The 16,105-nt window shown below is 38.6% G+C and overlaps 3 protein-coding genes across 6 annotated transcripts; 1 reads left to right on the forward strand and 2 right to left on the reverse strand.

Moving 5' to 3' along the window:
- The first annotated feature begins 31 nt into the window (after window positions 1-31).
- On the forward strand, window positions 32-9,735 carry proser3 (proline and serine rich 3). Of its 3 annotated transcripts, none has more exons than XM_030749034.1 (14): window positions 32-266; window positions 5,363-5,473; window positions 5,548-5,656; window positions 5,740-6,011; window positions 6,182-6,327; window positions 6,416-6,519; window positions 6,990-7,075; window positions 7,149-7,282; window positions 7,370-7,599; window positions 7,688-8,190; window positions 8,292-8,436; window positions 8,905-9,076; window positions 9,358-9,439; window positions 9,581-9,735. In XM_030749034.1, the coding sequence occupies exons 2-14, from the start codon at window positions 5,433-5,435 to the stop codon at window positions 9,630-9,632; spliced, it is 2,076 nt and encodes a 691-aa protein (XP_030604894.1). In that variant the 5' UTR covers window positions 32-266; window positions 5,363-5,432; the 3' UTR covers window positions 9,633-9,735. The 3 variants fall into 3 exon arrangements, with proteins under 3 accessions (XP_030604894.1, XP_030604893.1, XP_030604896.1); XM_030749033.1 differs by having other exon boundaries at window positions 33-305; window positions 5,344-5,473; XM_030749036.1 differs by having other exon boundaries at window positions 73-141.
- On the reverse strand, window positions 9,676-11,130 carry hspb6 (heat shock protein, alpha-crystallin-related, b6). 2 transcript variants are annotated; one of them, XM_030749046.1, is made up of 4 exons: window positions 10,979-11,130; window positions 10,727-10,884; window positions 10,343-10,465; window positions 9,676-10,248 (listed from the first exon to the last, which is right to left on the reverse strand). In XM_030749046.1, exons 2-4 carry the CDS (start codon window positions 10,880-10,882, stop codon window positions 10,093-10,095), a joined length of 435 nt encoding a protein of 144 aa, XP_030604906.1. In that variant the 5' UTR covers window positions 10,883-10,884; window positions 10,979-11,130; the 3' UTR covers window positions 9,676-10,092. The 2 variants fall into 2 exon arrangements, with proteins under 2 accessions (XP_030604906.1, XP_030604905.1); XM_030749045.1 differs by having other exon boundaries at window positions 9,677-10,251.
- A 1,049-nt stretch (window positions 11,131-12,179) lies between these two features.
- Window positions 12,180-15,020, reverse strand: psenen (presenilin enhancer, gamma-secretase subunit). The gene is made up of 4 exons (XM_030749048.1): window positions 14,925-15,020; window positions 14,477-14,555; window positions 14,085-14,189; window positions 12,180-12,767 (listed from the first exon to the last, which is right to left on the reverse strand). The coding sequence occupies exons 2-4, from the start codon at window positions 14,535-14,537 to the stop codon at window positions 12,628-12,630; spliced, it is 306 nt and encodes a 101-aa protein (XP_030604908.1). The 5' UTR covers window positions 14,538-14,555; window positions 14,925-15,020; the 3' UTR covers window positions 12,180-12,627.
- Window positions 15,021-16,105: the final 1,085 nt, after the last annotated feature.

The following is a 16,105-nucleotide window of genomic DNA, read 5'->3' on the forward strand; positions in this document are numbered from 1 at the left end:
GATTGGTCAAATGTTATGTCCGTCATTTTTAACTCGTTCTCTATTGGCTGTATACGGTGTAGTAAATAACGTTCAGCATACACAACAGAGGCTCCCGAGTTTGATCGAGAATGTACGCCGGATTTGTAAAATAAGAGCAAGGTTATAATGTTTTCCGTCAGGTGTTTAAATTTGAATGATGAATAGAGCCTCACAGGGCCTGCCCGACTTGCGTAATTTGCATCTTAAAGAGGAATTTGTGGAGTTTGATGTAACTCTCTGCCTGGGTAAGTAAACTCGGAAGAGAAGGCAGTCATTGTCTTTTATTACTGTGAATGCTGCAAGCATTCACAGTATTGTTCTTGTAATCTTTATTATTTATTATTATTATTATTATATGTTCTTCCGTACGTTTTTTGACCGCTAAAAACTCAAAAACCGCTTAAGCTACAAAAATAATTAAGGTATCAAAACGTTCAGCTTCTTCAGGAGAAGTGGGCTATTACTTTTCTGGTTCAAATCTTTAAGCATTGATTTTATATTAATATTTTTCTGAATTTTTAGCCCCATTGAAAATGAATGGGGAAGTTTCAAATCCTTTAAAAATCCTTTCAGGCTTTGAAAGCTAATAACTTCAGCATACCTTAAGCTAGAGAAACCATTTAAGCTTTAAAATGAAGCCAAGCCTTTCAGCTATTCAGCTATTACTTTGTGTTTTAAAATCTTTTCCGGTTTAAGCACAGTGAGCATTTAAGTTTGAGGATGTTTTTCAGGCGTTTCAGAGTTTATAATGGTTGTGTATTGCATTTGCTAGAGTGGGAGCCTGATTAGTAGAGTGGGAGACTTCAAAACTTTCAGATGGAAAATTTATTTCTAAACTGCCGCTGTGTCCACACTCTTCACTCTACAGCCATGATTTTTTGCTCAAAATGTAGAGCTGCTTCTCTACTTTCAAAAAATGTGTCTTTAAACCCTGTCAAATGTACACTTTTTAAACTGTAAGCATTCAAACAGAGAGAGTACCTTCCAACTCCTTCATTAACCTCCATAGTAATTTCTGAGAGGTGATTTTCTCCAAAGCAGAAATGAGCACCTTTTTTAAACTGCTCCCACAACCACACTTTTGAGCCCAGGAAAATAAAAATGACACCACTGTTTAGAGCAGGTCCTTGTGGTGCTCACAGTTCAAAAATGATTTTGATAGGAGCTACGGTTTTTGATTTAGAAGCACTTATTTGACAGTTGCGCCGAGTCAAATTTGGCCAGAGTGCACGCACCTCAGCAGGTAAGCAGTGCACCTCGCAGGTGTTTTCAATTGGCGCATTTGCAAGCATTCAGCTTGGGAGAGCTCTCCAATATGTATGCATGCAAACCTCACTGCTTGTATGAGACTCCTGTTGGCTCAGTGGTAGAAACACTGGACCATGAATGCAGAAAAAGCAGAGAGAGCAGGTTCAAGTCCCACTTTACCCCAAACTTAAAAGATTTTCCATTGGGTTTGGAACTTTAAATCTCTTCATATTCAAAGATATTTAACTCACTTTTTTCACAGTTTTCTGCACCTTATTTCTCCTTCATGTTTAGCACAAAGTTTGTGTGTGTGTGTTTGTTTCTTCAAGCCATTTGACCCTATAAAACTTTTTAGATTAACACTTTAGCAAGTTTCAGGTAAACAAAAAAAAAAAAAGAAGTTGTTGCTTTAATTTGCTGTGACTGCGCTCACCCTAGTGGTTAACCAGAGAAGCAGCAGTTTTAATAACACAAAGTCAGAACAGCATGGTCAGGAAAAATGGCCAGAGGTCATCAGCTACCATAGCCACTTCAGTCATGGTGGCCCATTATCAGCCACCCTCAATAACCACACATTGACATCACAAACCAACAATCACACTGAAACCAACAAGACATCACTGAATAACTGATAAACACCAATAACTAAAACCCCCAAACATCAGCATAAACACTCCCATAAGTCCCTGCTTCTGTGGCTCCTCCCATTGGCTGCCACAACAGCAGATTCATTCTGTCCACAATTTTCTGCACTTTCATTCTTCTTCATGTTTAGGAGAATCATTCAGTGTATTTTAACATTTGCAACAAGATTCCCAAATATTTCAGGAATGACAGCAATTCAGCTGAAAGCCTTCAGTTGCAAGACATTAAACTACAGTACTAAACTTGGATTTAACTTCTCAATATGTTTCACGGTTTTTCTTCAAGTCCAGTTTAAATTTCTTCAGGCTGATTCTTGGCATTCAATACTTGTCAAATTCATGAACTACAATTAAAGACCTTGTAGCTTCTGGCAATTCATGTGATCACCTACTGCTTACACAGAGAAGCTGCATTTAATTTAGACAAAACGGGAAGAGCTTAAACATGAAAAATGGACCATGGTCATCTGCTACCATAGCCACTTGAGTTATGGTGGTGCCCTTTTAATATCTTCTCTGGTTTTTCTTTAGCTGCAGTTTAAATGTCTTCAGGCTTTATTGTTTTTTTTTTAATACAACCTTTTATAGTGAGGGATAATTAAACAAACTTGAGTTGAAGAAGAAAGAGATCTTTTAACTCTTTGGCAATCCTGTGCTCACCTACTGATTACACATGGGAATTGCACTTTGATTACACAAACTTAAACAGGAAAAATGGCCCAAGGTCATCAGCTGCCATAGCCATCTCACTCATGGTGGCCCATTTTACCCATTTCAATGTCTTTTATGGTTTTTCTTCAGCTGCTGTTAAAATTTCTTCAGGCTGTTCTTCTGCCCTTTAAGCAAATCAAGTTTAATTTAGCTACTTTCTTGACAATTTCAACTGTTTTGCATTTAAAATTCATTTTCAGCATTTGTCAGCTGCTTTAACTCTTTCAGCCAATCAGAATTCAGCTCTGAAGCATTTCCTGGCATTTCAGCTCCAATCATTCATCTACAAGCATTCAGCTTGGAGGAGCTCTCCAATATGTATGCATGCAAACCTCACTGCTTGTATGAGACTCCTGTTGGCTGAGTGGTAGAAACCCTGGACCATGAATGCAGAGAGAGCAGGTTCAAGTCCCACTTTACCCCAAACTTAAAAGATTTTCCATTGGGTTTGGAACTTTAAATCTCTTCATATTCAAAGATATTTAATTTTTTTCAGTTTTCTGCACCTTATTTCTCCTTCATGTTTAGCACAAAGTTTTAGTGTGTGTTTGTTTCTTCAAGCCATTTGACCCTTTAAAAATTTTTATATTAACACTTTAGCAAATTTCAGCTGAACAAAAAAAAAAAAAAAAAAAAAAAAAAATCTTGTTGCTTTAATTTGCTGTGACTGCATTCACTCTAGTGGTTAACCAGAGAAGCAGCAGCTTTGATGACACAATGTCAGAATGGTATGAACAGGAAAAATGGGCAGAGGTCATCAGCTGCCATAGCCACTTCAGTCATGGTGGCCCATTATCAGCCACACTGAATAACAACATATTGACATCACATTGACATCACAAACCAACAATCACAGTGAAACCAACAAAACTTCACTGAATAACTGATAAAGACCAATACCTAAAACTCGCAAACATCAGCATGAACACTCCCATAAGTCCCTGCTTCTGTGGCTCCTCCCATTGGCTGCCACAACAGCAGATTCATTCTGTCCACAATTTTCTGCACTTTCATTCTCCTCCATGTTTAGGAGAATCATTCATTGTATTTTAACATTTTCAACAACATTCCCAAATATTTCAGGAATGACAGCAATTCAGCTGAAAGCCTTCAGTTGCAAGATATTAAACTACAGTACTAAACTTGGATTTAACTTCTCAATATGATTACGGTTTTTCTTTAACTCCAGTTTAAATTTCTTCAGGCTGATTCTTGGCATTCAATACTTGTTAAATTCATGAACTACAATTAAAGACCTTGTAGCTTCTGACAATTCATGTGATCACCTACTGGTTACAGAGAAAAGCTGCATTTAATTTAGACAAAGTGGGAACACCTTAAACATGAAAAATGGGCCATCATCATTTACTGCCATAACCACTTGAGTCATGGTGGTGCCCTTTCAATATCTTTGATGGTTTTTGTTCAGCTGCAGTTTAAATGTCTCTAGGCATTTATCATTTTTTTAACTTTCACATCTCTTTATAGTGAGTGGCAATTAAACAAACTTAATTTAAGAAAGAAATCTTCTAACTCTTCGCCAACCCTGTGCTCACCTACTGGTTGCACATAGGTATTGCACTTAAGTTAGAGAAACTTGAACAGGAAAAATGGCCCAAGGTCATCAGCTGCCATAGCCATCTCACTCATGGTGGCCCATTTTACCCATTTCAATGTCTTTTATGGTTTTTCTTCAGCTGCCGTTAAAATTTCTTCAGGTTGTTTTTCTGCCCTTTAAGCAAATCGAATTTAATGTAGTTACTTTCTTGACAATTTTAGCTGTTTTGCATTTAAAATTCATTTTCAGCATTTGTCAGCTGCTTTAACTCTTTCAGCCAATCAGAATTCAGCTCTGAAGCATTTCCTGGCATTTCAGCTCCAATCATTCAGCAAATAAAGTTTCAGCTGTTTGAAGCATTATTAACAGCCTTTCAGCAGTTTTAACACCTGTTCAGCATTTTTAACAGCTGTTCAGCAGTTCAGCAATTCAGCAGTTTAGCAATTCAGCAGTTCAGGTACTCAGCAGTTCAGCAATTCAGCAGTTCATTGAAGCTCATTCAGCAAATAAAGTTTCAGCTCTTTGAAGCCTTTCTTGGCATTTCAGCTCCAATCATTCAGCAAATAAATTTTCAGCTGTTTGAAGCATTATTAACAGCTGGTCAGCAGTTTAGCAGCTGTTCAGCAGTTTTCTCAGCAGTTCAGCAATTCAGCAGTTCAGCAATTCAGCAATTCAGCAGTTCAGCAATTCAGCAGTTCAGCAATTCAGCGGTTCAGCAATTCAGCAGTTCAGCAATTCAGGTATTCAGCAATTCAGCAGTTCAGCAATTCAGCAGTTCAGGTATTCTGCAGTTCAGCAATTCAGCAGTTCAGCAATTCCGCAGTTCAGGTATTCAACAGTTCAGCAGTTCAGGTATTCAGAAGTTCAGCAATTCAGCAGTTCAGCAATTCAGCGGTTCAGCAATGCAGCAGTTCAGCAATTCAGGTATTCAGCAATTCAGCAGTTCAGCAATTCAGCAGTTCAGGTATTCAGCAGTTCAGCAATTCAGCAGTTCAGCAGTTCAGGTATTCAACAGTTCAGCAGTTCAGGTATTCAGCAGTTTATTGAAGCTCATTCAGCAAATAAAGTTCTAGCTGTTTGAAGCCTTTCTTGGCATTTCAGCTCCAATCTTTCAGCATGCAGCATTCACAGTGCATTTTCTTCAGGAAATGCTTTTTCTAGTTTTACTTAACCCACTCAGATATAAACACGCCAGTGCACGATGTAAACCAAACCCACGTTGAAACAAGAACTGTATCCTGCGGTCGTTGATGCCTCATCGGTCACCTTCAAAAGTTGCTATGAAATCCAGGTGAGGATCTAATGAAACATTTTAGTAGCCTAAATGAAAAAAGTAATAGTTAGTAATATGTGTTGTTCTTACAGCGGATCTGTGTTTACAACGCAGAATCCCTTTCCACCAGCATCCAAAGTGAGAAGGGCACACTACCACCCATCCAGGAACCAACCCCTGTCAAAGAACGAGAAAAAAACAGTATGTTTTAAAGTCAGACTTAATATACTGCAAGATGAAACATATTCTCACTGTGGTGTATTCATTCTTCATTCTTTTTGTAGACTCTAAGTCCTGTACGTTTAAACCAGCAATCCAGAACACAGTTGCATACTCTAAACCGAGAGAGGCAGCAGCCGACTAAGAAGCATGGACATTTTTCATCTATTGACGGACAACCTGTTCTTGCAAAGTCCGGGCCTTCCACTGTTTTTGGACCTTCTCCTGGTATAAATACTGCCCCATCTGACATGGAGGAACCCAAACAGTCTGCAAGACCAGGGAAATCCACTGTTTCCCAAGTTCTAGGAGGTCAGGAGGATTCAGTGCTGGCAAAGTATGTCTAATGCCTTGTGTCATTTCCTTAAACAGAGCTAAGAAATTGTTTTGTAGTGAAAAGGGTAGTTTTGCATGATGCATTGCATGATTAAACATGACAATATCATGGTGACCCTGGTTCTTTTTATTTAATTTTGTAAATGATAAATCTGGCCTTTGCTTTGCCAGATACATAGAACGTTTTCGCCATGGTCGGCCACAGAGTCGAGACGAGCGCCAGCAGGTGGCTTCTGCCAGTGGAGAGGAGCAGGTACCTTTTTGGTGGATGTCACATTCATCACCCACCAGTTCAACACCAACTAAAACAGAAAAAGGTGCAGCATATTTTCAGTCATTCCTGTATTTTTATTCACTGTTACCAATCCTAGAGACTCTTTCCCTGACTTCCATTCCTCTGAACAGATATTATCCAACTTCTGAAAGAGGACCAGGATCCTGCCATTTACAGTCCATCTGCACAGCGTCACCATAACAGAACCCCTTCTCCATGCAGAGGATCCAATAGTGTGAGTTGTATTTGTGAGCTTGGTAAAAAATGAGCCACAGTATATTCTTTTGTTTTTATTTCTTGGAAAAAAAAAAAATAACAGCTACAAAAGAAGGGGGGGGGCACCTATTATTCAGTCTTTGTTGTTTGTGTATGCTGTCATAATGGTTTACATCATGGGGTTTACATCATGCCTTGATTTATACCAGGTATGTCCAGGGTGCCTGGGATCCTGATTATCTGCAGAAGCAACACTTTATTCCAACTAAGTTTACATATAAACATTTGCAGCACCACACTCTATTTGGAGGGCTGTGTGTTGATTGAATGCCTGGGAAGCCACAGTTTATGCAACCACATTTCACCGGTTGTTTAGCCTGTTCATAACAAAAGCATCACCCTTGTAATTAAAATCCTGCAAACTTTTTTTTGTTGTTTGTCTTACACAGTATTGAAAGTCTTTATATGAAAAATTTATTTGTTTCTCAGCTTTTGTCCGACACATCCCAGGTTGAATTTGATGACATGGAGATCCTGCACCTCCAAGAAAAGGCCAGCAGACTACTTCTCAGAGGGTATGAAGACCAGTGAGCAACATTACAGATAAATGTTTCAGTTGTAATTAACTTTTTTATGTCTGTGTAACAGTGAATATTCTGTCAGTGATGGATCCATCCCTGTCAGCTCAGAGGGTCTGGGATGCTCAGATTTCTCTTCTCCCTTCAGTATAGATGAGCCAGTAAAACAACCTTTGATTCCTAGTTTTATAAAGAATACTATTGGTAAGGGAAGAGTGTGCTGACAGAGTTTATAGACAGATGCTATTTTGCTTACAGCAGTGTTTTTAAACATGTTTTTAACATTTACAGCAAAGGCCAGCTCAGACTCTGCTCATGCTGTGTCCTCCCAAAAATCTGTCATCCCTTCTTTGGTGCCCCCTACCCGTCCAGAAGAAGACATATTGTTCCAGTGGCGTTTAAGGAGGAAGATGGAGCAAGCCAGAGAGCAGCCTCTGTCTGTGCAGGCTTCTAGTCCTTATATGTTTAGCCGGCAGGCCCCGAAGTTAAGCTATCCCTCAGTTATTGAACAAGTTCACAAGGTTGGAATCAAACTGTTTGATACATAATCCATATTCTTTGCTCAAGACGTGTTTCAGATTTACTTAATGACATTAATTTCCTCTTCAGGAACAGCAGGGTACTCAACCTCCTCAATTCTCGCAAAGAGATGCTCATCCACACATCACTGCTCCCCAGCCAGAAACCACAGAGGCCCACAGATCCTGTGCCGCAGCTCCTCCATTCCCCGCCACTGCTGTTTCTGGTTCAGTCTTTCAACCGCAGAGCATCGCCCATGTTCCTGCACACATGCATTTACTCTGCGACGTTTTGCCATGTCCCATCCAGTCATCTCATGCCAGAACACACCAGAGCATTTCACAAAGGTTGGACGAGTCACAAACCAAAGTTGCTCATAAAAAGACCCAAGTCCCCGAAAGCTCAATAAATAAATTCAGAGATTTGCCTGTTTGTGAACGTGTGTCATTCACTCCACCCGCTTCATCTGAGAGAGAGTGGCCTGATCACCAAAAAATATGTGAGAGGAACAGGCAAAAGAAAACAGGGACAGAGTCTGAGATGAATGGGAAAGACCAAGCAGTGCCCGTCAGACAGCAAAAGAAATCAGCAAGGTGAATTATTGAAACACGGACACTATTTAAGAATGTGAACGCTTAAAATATGTGTTTGGTATAAACTGTTAACATTGTGTGAGATTTTGCTGTACAAACAGGAGTTCATCAAATCAAAAACATCCCAAAAAGGTCACATCATGTAAAGAGCAGCAGCAACCAGAGAGAAGCCAGGAGTTTCCTAGTAAAGGCTGTGCTGGTCATCATGGACCACCACAATCTCCCATCCACAGTGCCTTAGGACAGGTCAGTAAATTATGCAAACTGCATAATTTTTTGTTGTTTGCACCATTTCGCATGTTGTTTTGTTTCATGTTTCCTAACATGTTTAACGTAAGCAAATACATCTTGAAGCCAGATACGCTGTGTGCATGTTTGGTCTCTGTTTTTCCTGTTATCTGAATTTTGTAACCTGCCAGCACTATATTTGATAAATTAAAAGAAGCTATGTGTTTATTCTCAAACTTCAGCAATTAATGAGTGTTCACAAATCTTAATATTAGTTTATTTTTTATTTTTAAGGTGACTGTCAGATCTAAAAGATAGTTATCTTGTCTTTAGGAGATGGACTGTATTGAAATATTTTTTAAAAAACTAGGCCTATCTTCACAGCACATGGACACATTTTTAGATGCCAAGCTGATCATATGGTTGAATGTGGTGATATTAATTACAATCTGCATTAACTGGGGTGTTCTCACTGGACCTTGGCAGGTAGTTTCAGAGGTGTTGTTTCCTACGGTGCATTCATCTTCTGTACAAAGGGTTCCTGTTTCAGCGGCTTCTCCTCCCTCTGCTGTCTCTGCACCTTCACAATCCCCAGCACCTCTAAACAATGCGCTGAACTCTATGGAGGTCATTTCACAGCTGCTGCAAGAGGCCGAGGGTAAGCTTATGGTAGCAAAAGACTCCAGCCATCTACCCATTAGGTAGCTGCAGTGAATACATAAATAGATGCCAGTTCCCACATTTAAACCTTTTAGATCAAAACCCCTACAACTTTTTTTTTTCCTAATAAGGTTTGTAATGCTTGTATGATTGTTACCACTCCCTGTTCCCATGTTAAGAGAATTAAATAGATGTAAACTGTTGCCTTGGTCCTCTTTATATAGGCTTGTAATCATATTATGGTATCTGTCCTCTCCTTGTCTGTTCCCTTTATTTCAGATTCTGATGAAAAAGAGTTTGAAGATGATCCTTTGCTACAAGTTCTTCGCAAACAGAGAAAATGGGTGAAGGAGCAGATCGGGTAAAATGGAATTAAATTATCACAGTTTCCTATTTATATTTATAGAATTAATGCATTATTAAAATTCAGTGAAATCAAATTACAATCATGTGAATACAGCAAGTCAATTTCCATAAAAATAAAATGTATTTTTCTTCTTAGTGAAGTGGACTCCCTCTTGGATGAATTCCTGGAAAAGCAACAAGTTACTTGAATAATAGCAAGAGGCACTTGGGGTGTAGTCACATTGGGGTTTTTTATTATTTTATAAAGAAATAAAGTTAATTTTTTTTTGAGGAAATGTTTCTACATTAAAGAGGTTGAAGATCCGTCTTGGTGGATTATTATTCACAACACTGTGCATGGACAAAAGTTGCACACATAAATCAGCAGTTTAAAATGTTAACAGTGAATATTTACAAAGTAGAGTGGTTACTTGGAACATTAGTTGAGAGTGAGTATTAGCAGAGCAGTATATACAAACCTTGGAGTGCAAGGAATATTAGAACAGTGCCAGGAACAGAACAAATGTGTGTTTTGGCACACCGGGTACTGCTGTGAGTGCAGGTGTTTGAAGTTACTGCTGCTTGGCTGTGTGGTCATAAATGCTTCTGTTGATTTATTTTCATATATGGTAAAGATGGCAGAAATTTCAGTTTGGGGTATTAATGCAATTAGGTAAGAGGTGTGGAGTTCTGAGCTTGCAGCATAGGTGCAGATATGATGAGGATCCCATCTGGAGAGACCGCTGACTCCAAAGCCATAGTGTCCACTTCCTTTGGAATACGGTAACGGCGGTTAAACTGCCGTGTTGTAAATCCAGGACCGTTCTTCTAACGTAAAAGAGATAAAGTGAGGTGGATGACACAAAAACGTAAACAAAAATGGGGAAACAAATCTAGCCGTGTACCTCAGCATACTAACCTTTTTCTCTTCATGCTTTCCTTGCACTTCCACAAAGTCTCCTATGACTTTAACAATCAGGTCCTCTGGGTTGAAATGTTTTACGTCAACATGAACTGTAAAGCCGCTGTCATCACAGGTCACCTAACAACACGATTCAACACATTAAGCGTGATTAAACAGAAATAAAATACCTGTATTACAAATGGTTCAAATAACTAGGCAGCCTGCACATAGATATCCCTCACTGTGTTTCAGTGTGGTTGCTTTTTTATCTTCAACAAGATACAGATCAGACTGAAAGCTCAGGCAAATATAATGGAGTCCCTTTTTTTTTTATTTCAAAAGGAATAAACAAGTTATTCTATAAATTGTATTTGTAGTTTGGTACATTAAGTGGCTTACCTCTGCAGAGCTGGCATTATCAGTCTCTGGGATGAGTAATTTTGGGGACCAATTATACTGTCCGTAAGTCCCGTTGAGCCGTGGAATAAGAGGTGGTAAAACTTTCTCCCATGGGATACCACCAGCTGGCATTGTGGGTGGCAAGATGAAGTCCATTTCTAATTGGTAGAAAGTTTGAAAAATCAGAGTTGACAAAACAGCAGCTGAGCCTACAGCATGTGAGGCCACAAGACACAAAGGGTCATCAGTTACCTCTGCTTAAAGTCTCTGCACAAAAGGAGAAGAAGAGCTCCGGTTATGGCGCTTGCTTGTCCTGAATGAGGCTCAGCGAGTCCCAGGGATGTGGCTCTTTGCTCTCTCACTCTGTGGGTGCTGGATGTGACCGACTGCTCTGCGCTGTGTGTTTTATAGTGGAGTTGCATAATGAGTTGGGAATTCATACTGGGACACCTTGCTTCTGTTATGTTCTAGACTGCGTACCCTTGGGTGTTCCAGCATGGTCACAGATAAACATGTAAGCCTATTATTTTGAGAGTGACACAGCTGTTGCAGGCTTATTGTTAATTAACATCGTTATTGGCCATTATCAATGTTACAGCACGCAGCTTTTTCACACAGTCAGTGGCACCGACGCAGACTGATCATGTGTAATTATCAAAGCTGTTAAGAGCTGTGTGCTTAAAGTTTGTTGTCAAGGAAGGTCTGTCCAAAAATAAATTCAAAAGACGACATTAACCCTTGTGGGTTGACACCAGACAGACAGTGACAGCAGGGGCATGCTAAACACATGCCACAGCACGTGTACTACCACAGACTTCCCCATAGTTATGAGAAAAGTTCAGACCATTGGCAATATATTAATGTAAAAACAATGCTCCCTTAAAAGTATATATCATTATATATATTAATATGCTGTCAAATAAATATCACAACATACATTTGGCACAGATTAGTAAATATAGCTAATTTTTAACCACTTCAGTCCAAATACATCAGGTTTAATTAAAATTCCCCATGAGTCAGTTTTATAAATGGCCCTCCTGTTTCATTTAGCGTACCCTCTCTGTTAATGCTTTTTGTTCTTGGTACAGTTCAGTGAAGCCAGCTGTTATATATGGGTGCCACGTTTCCCCTGTTAGCTGTGTCATTTAAGCTTGGACTGTGCCTAAAATTGGCCCTCAATGTTATGACTCATAAAGGATGACAGGGAAGTGGAGACATTTGGAGGGCTTAAGTTATTGGATTTCACAACAGGCGCCAGTGGTCGTCTGGGCTTTAGGAGATTTGCTGTATGTGACAATGAGGAGTATATACACTCTATATGGGGACAACAGCTCACTAGTCACATATAACAAAAACATCTATACAGGTTTATGTATTTTAGTGGTATAATTATATTCTAACAAGATTACGACTGGAAAAACAGGACTGAAGAGATTGTAACTTGGCAGCATTGTGGACATTTTTTTTTATTCATTCACACTTAAGTAAAAATAGTGTACAATCATACCATACCACAATAAACAGTTTAAAGACAAGAAAAATACATTAGTGAGTTGTTCATTATCTTAACAGAGTCCACATCAAGCATTATCATTACAAAATGTTTATGATCATAAACACTGCCTGTTTCTAAAGATGAACGAGTCTAGTCTAAAATCAAAGAACTTCCTCAAATGCCTTGGCAAGCGCTGGTTTTGAGTCCTACAGCCTTTTTTATTTCTAGCTTCTGAAGACAGATAACATTTATTCATCCACTGAGTTGGATTTAGTTGACCAGAAACCAGGAAAACTGTCAAAATAATTCAGTGATGTTCAGGGAGGAAAATTCTTTGGTCCATTACAGTGGATCATTAGTTTTGCTGAAAAGGTGTCTCACTTTAAAAAAAAAAAGAAAAGCCTCAAGGGATACCAAGCGGAATTGTAAAGGAGAGGTAATCTCCCACCTCCCCCCACTCTGCTCTGAAGTGCTGGTATATAGTGATCCACGTGGTGAGTACTGCTACCCATAACAGTAACCCCAGCGCTGAACGCTTCACATCTAGATGGAAAAACAAGCAGCAGAGTTAGTTACTGTGCAAACTGCAATCAAAACAGCACAAGGGTATGGCATCAGGCTCTTTGCTCAAAGCATTATTTTAAAACCAATGCAGCTTATCAAGCTGTAAATACACTACTATTGGGCAGTGTGTTTAAAATTAAATATACAGCATTTGTTCTACAGTGGTAACAGAAATTTATGCGGGGAAGAATTTTAGTTTTCAAATTAAAGGATAGAGACTTTCTTAAGTTCTTATCTCAAACAGACCCAGTGCACCCAAATTATACTATACAAGGCCATATTATTATAAATCATATTTGAATAATTATTTCAGTAAAAATACATAGCATTAAAAACATATTCATCTTTGATTAGCGCTCATTTATAAATAAGATTTCTTTAGAAAACAAAACAACTGCCCAGCCCAGAATCTATTTGGTCAACTTTTCCTACCAAAATAATCTGTTTAATCTTGTTGTGCATTATAAAAACTGCAGTATTATCTAAAATTCTTCAGAGCCAAGATAAAGAAGATGCGAAAACACTTAATATGCAAACATGTAAAATGAACAAGTGATTTACACTGACAACCTTTGTCAAAGATAGGGTTTTACCCACAATACAAAGCGCCTTGAGGCGACTGTTGTGATTTGGCGCTATATAAATAAAATTGAATTGAATTGAAAGATATTTACTGGATTAAAATGTTAATGAGTAAACAAATAGAATCTTACAAGTGTTACATCCAAAGCACAACTACAAGACATCAAACAAAAGTATTAAAATATCAAATATTAAACAAGACTGTTTCAAAGAACAAGTGTCACCTGCTCAGAAGCGTGCCAGGGAGTATATGAAAGTGAATGATTAAGTGTTGAACTTAGCAGTTAATATTTACAAATAGATTTTTTACAGTAAATAATTGTTGTTCAATAGGTACTGCATAGAGCTGTATATTTTATACATGAAGTTTATCTCATTCAATATTGATAAAGATATCTGACGTAGGAAATACAGAGATGAGACAGCTGAGAGATGAATGAATGATGGAAAGACCGATGACTGTGATAAGAACCCACAGTGACACCACTGTAATTCAAGATTTTTGAAATTCTGTATAGATTTTCCTCGAAAGAGAAATGTTTGTGGGCTCTTAAACCAGTCTAAGAGGAGGTAGGGTTACATATCTATCCTCCAAGTCTGAAGTCAGCATGTGGCACAGCTACTGAGATACTGAAAGTGTGCTGGATGACAGGAAAGTAATTCCTGACTCTCACCAGGCAACACAAACACAGCAATAAAAGTTCTGACACTCACATGTTTTTATCTGTAACTGCTCAGTGTAGGCTGGCTTTACAAAGGCCTCCTGAAAAAACCAAACAACATTGACGAGCCACAGGAAGGGGAGAAATGCAAAGCCTCCTGAAAAAACAAACAACAACAAAAAAACAAAGTAAGACATAATCATTTACTGAATCACTGAAATATTATTTAGACACATAAGTTCAAGATTCTTAAAAGAAGGCTCACAACCAGTGTAACTAACCCATCCTTCTATGCGTCTCACTGGATCTACAGCTGCTCCAACATAACTTTTGGAGCCGACTATTGGTAATATTTCTTGCACGTATCCAAAATAAACAAAACAAAAAGAGGCAGGAAGATTGTATAATAAAAACGACCACCAGGGTTAATTTTAAAGCTCTCACCTAGATAATATTTTCTGCAAAGGCTGAGTTTCTCCTCATTGGGTAGTCGCTCCAGGTTCATAGTGATATTGTGATCCTGCTGCAGAAAGAAAAACAGAAGAGCTTACAGCGCTGATCTGGATCCAGCATCATAAAACCATGAAAATTCTTTGACAAATAAGGCGATGCTTGTTACACGGACAATAAAGACATGATCTTCCATTGATTCTAAGACGAATTGCTCCTTATAAAACAATAACTGCGCCTTTTAGTGCTGGACTGTTGAGCTAGTTCCTTAGATGACTCAAAATTCACCTCAGGCTAACGCTAGAATTCGTTAGCTTAGCGACGTAACATGAAGCTGTTACAAAATCGGTGGCTGTAACTTACACCGGTCTCCAGATTCTGGGAAATGTCGTCATAAAATGTTTCCAAAATATGAATATTGTCGATTAATGTGATAACTTACTCTGTCGTTTCACGCCCAAAAGTCGAAAACAATCAAAAGCACTTCCTCCTTCTTCTTCAGGAGCTCGCGCTTCTTCTTCTTCGACGGTTGAGCCCAACAATGAGGTGTATCAGCGCCACCTGCTGGGCTGGAGGGATGCTACGAGACTCCAGAGTTCGCCATCTGCAGCGCAGGATGGGAAGTTCCCATCCCACAAAGAATTCGTGCACCGACAGAAACGCCGAAATGCTAAATATTACATTTCATCCCAAAATTCTGTTTAAGATTTCTGTGTCCATTAAAAAACTTAGAAGTACTGTAGTGTCGCAATTAATACCCTCTTGCAATGAAATACCTAAATGTAATACCTGCATACACTTGTTTCTATATAGCACATATTCCACTGTTTTCTTCTAGTGACATTCTCCATATTGCCCTGTATTATAATTTTCCTAATAGCTACATGGTTGAATTTAACCCTGTATGACCAACTCTTAGCCTAAAAAATATGACTTCAACCTTTCTATATATTCCACTTTCCCTTTATCCCTGTGTCCCACCTGTGCTGCTACTTTTTTATTCCCATACCACTAGTGATTTTGTTCCCATTTTACTAAGTGCCACCTCCACCCTGTCCTGTTTAAGTGCCTATTTAGCCGTGGTGTCTGCCATTTCATTTCCCTTTATATCCACATGTGCAGATATCTAAATAAACTTAATAACCTCCCTTCTTTACTTAGCCAGAATAAAGCCAGAGTGCTTCATGTAGTAAATCTGGCTGGCTTGTGAACTTAATTGATGAACAAAAGTACAAACAAATAAGGAACAATATTCATCTAAAAAAAAAAAAACTCTTAAGTATAAAAGTCTGAGCATTTACAGAAAAAGAAAAGGAGAAAAAAGTCTAAGACATAAGAAAAAGTAGACACGCAAATATAATAAATGCTGATGTGTATCTTAGAAAGAAAAGTGGGGTCATCTTAAATTAATTTAAAATGATCAACTAATTTTAGGACTTGTTTGTAAGTTTTAGTGAAATACTCAAGAGTTTAAAGTCATACAGCCATCTGTTTATGCAGGGTTTAGATATCTACATGTGGAAATACAAAAAATACACCTAATAACAGCACAGTCCTGATAACATAGTCCAAATCTGAATAATCTAAAACTATATGTGATGACCTGTATGGTCATGGCTGATA

This window comes from Archocentrus centrarchus, chromosome 16, assembly GCF_007364275.1.
Source record: "Archocentrus centrarchus isolate MPI-CPG fArcCen1 chromosome 16, fArcCen1, whole genome shotgun sequence".
NCBI lineage: Eukaryota > Metazoa > Chordata > Actinopteri > Cichliformes > Cichlidae > Archocentrus > Archocentrus centrarchus.

Bases quoted from the DNA above. Each gene is read 5' to 3' on its own strand.
- proser3 (XM_030749034.1), top strand. From the start codon at position 5,433: ATGCCTCATCGGTCACCTTCAAAAGTTGCTATGAAATCCAG. The intron at 7,600-7,687 runs GTTGGAATCAAA...TTTCCTCTTCAG, and splicing joins TTATTGAACAAGTTCACAAG to GAACAGCAGGGTACTCAACC. The intron at 8,437-8,904 runs GTCAGTAAATTA...GGACCTTGGCAG, and splicing joins TCCACAGTGCCTTAGGACAG to GTAGTTTCAGAGGTGTTGTT.
- hspb6 (XM_030749045.1), bottom strand. From the start codon at position 10,882: ATGGACTTCATCTTGCCACCCACAATGCCAGCTGGTGGTATCCCATGG. The intron at 10,466-10,726 runs GTAAGCCACTTA...TCGTGTTGTTAG, and splicing joins ATAATGCCAGCTCTGCAGAG to GTGACCTGTGATGACAGCGG. The intron at 10,252-10,342 runs GTTAGTATGCTG...CTTTTACGTTAG, and splicing joins GAAAGCATGAAGAGAAAAAG to AAGAACGGTCCTGGATTTAC.
- psenen (XM_030749048.1), bottom strand. From the start codon at position 14,537: ATGAACCTGGAGCGACTACCCAATGAGGAGAAACTCAGCCTTTGCAGA. The intron at 14,190-14,476 runs GTGAGAGCTTTA...TTGTTTTTTCAG, and splicing joins TTGCAGAAAATATTATCTAG to GAGGCTTTGCATTTCTCCCC. The intron at 12,768-14,084 runs GTGAGTGTCAGA...TTTTCCATCTAG, and splicing joins GCAGTTACAGATAAAAACAT to ATGTGAAGCGTTCAGCGCTG.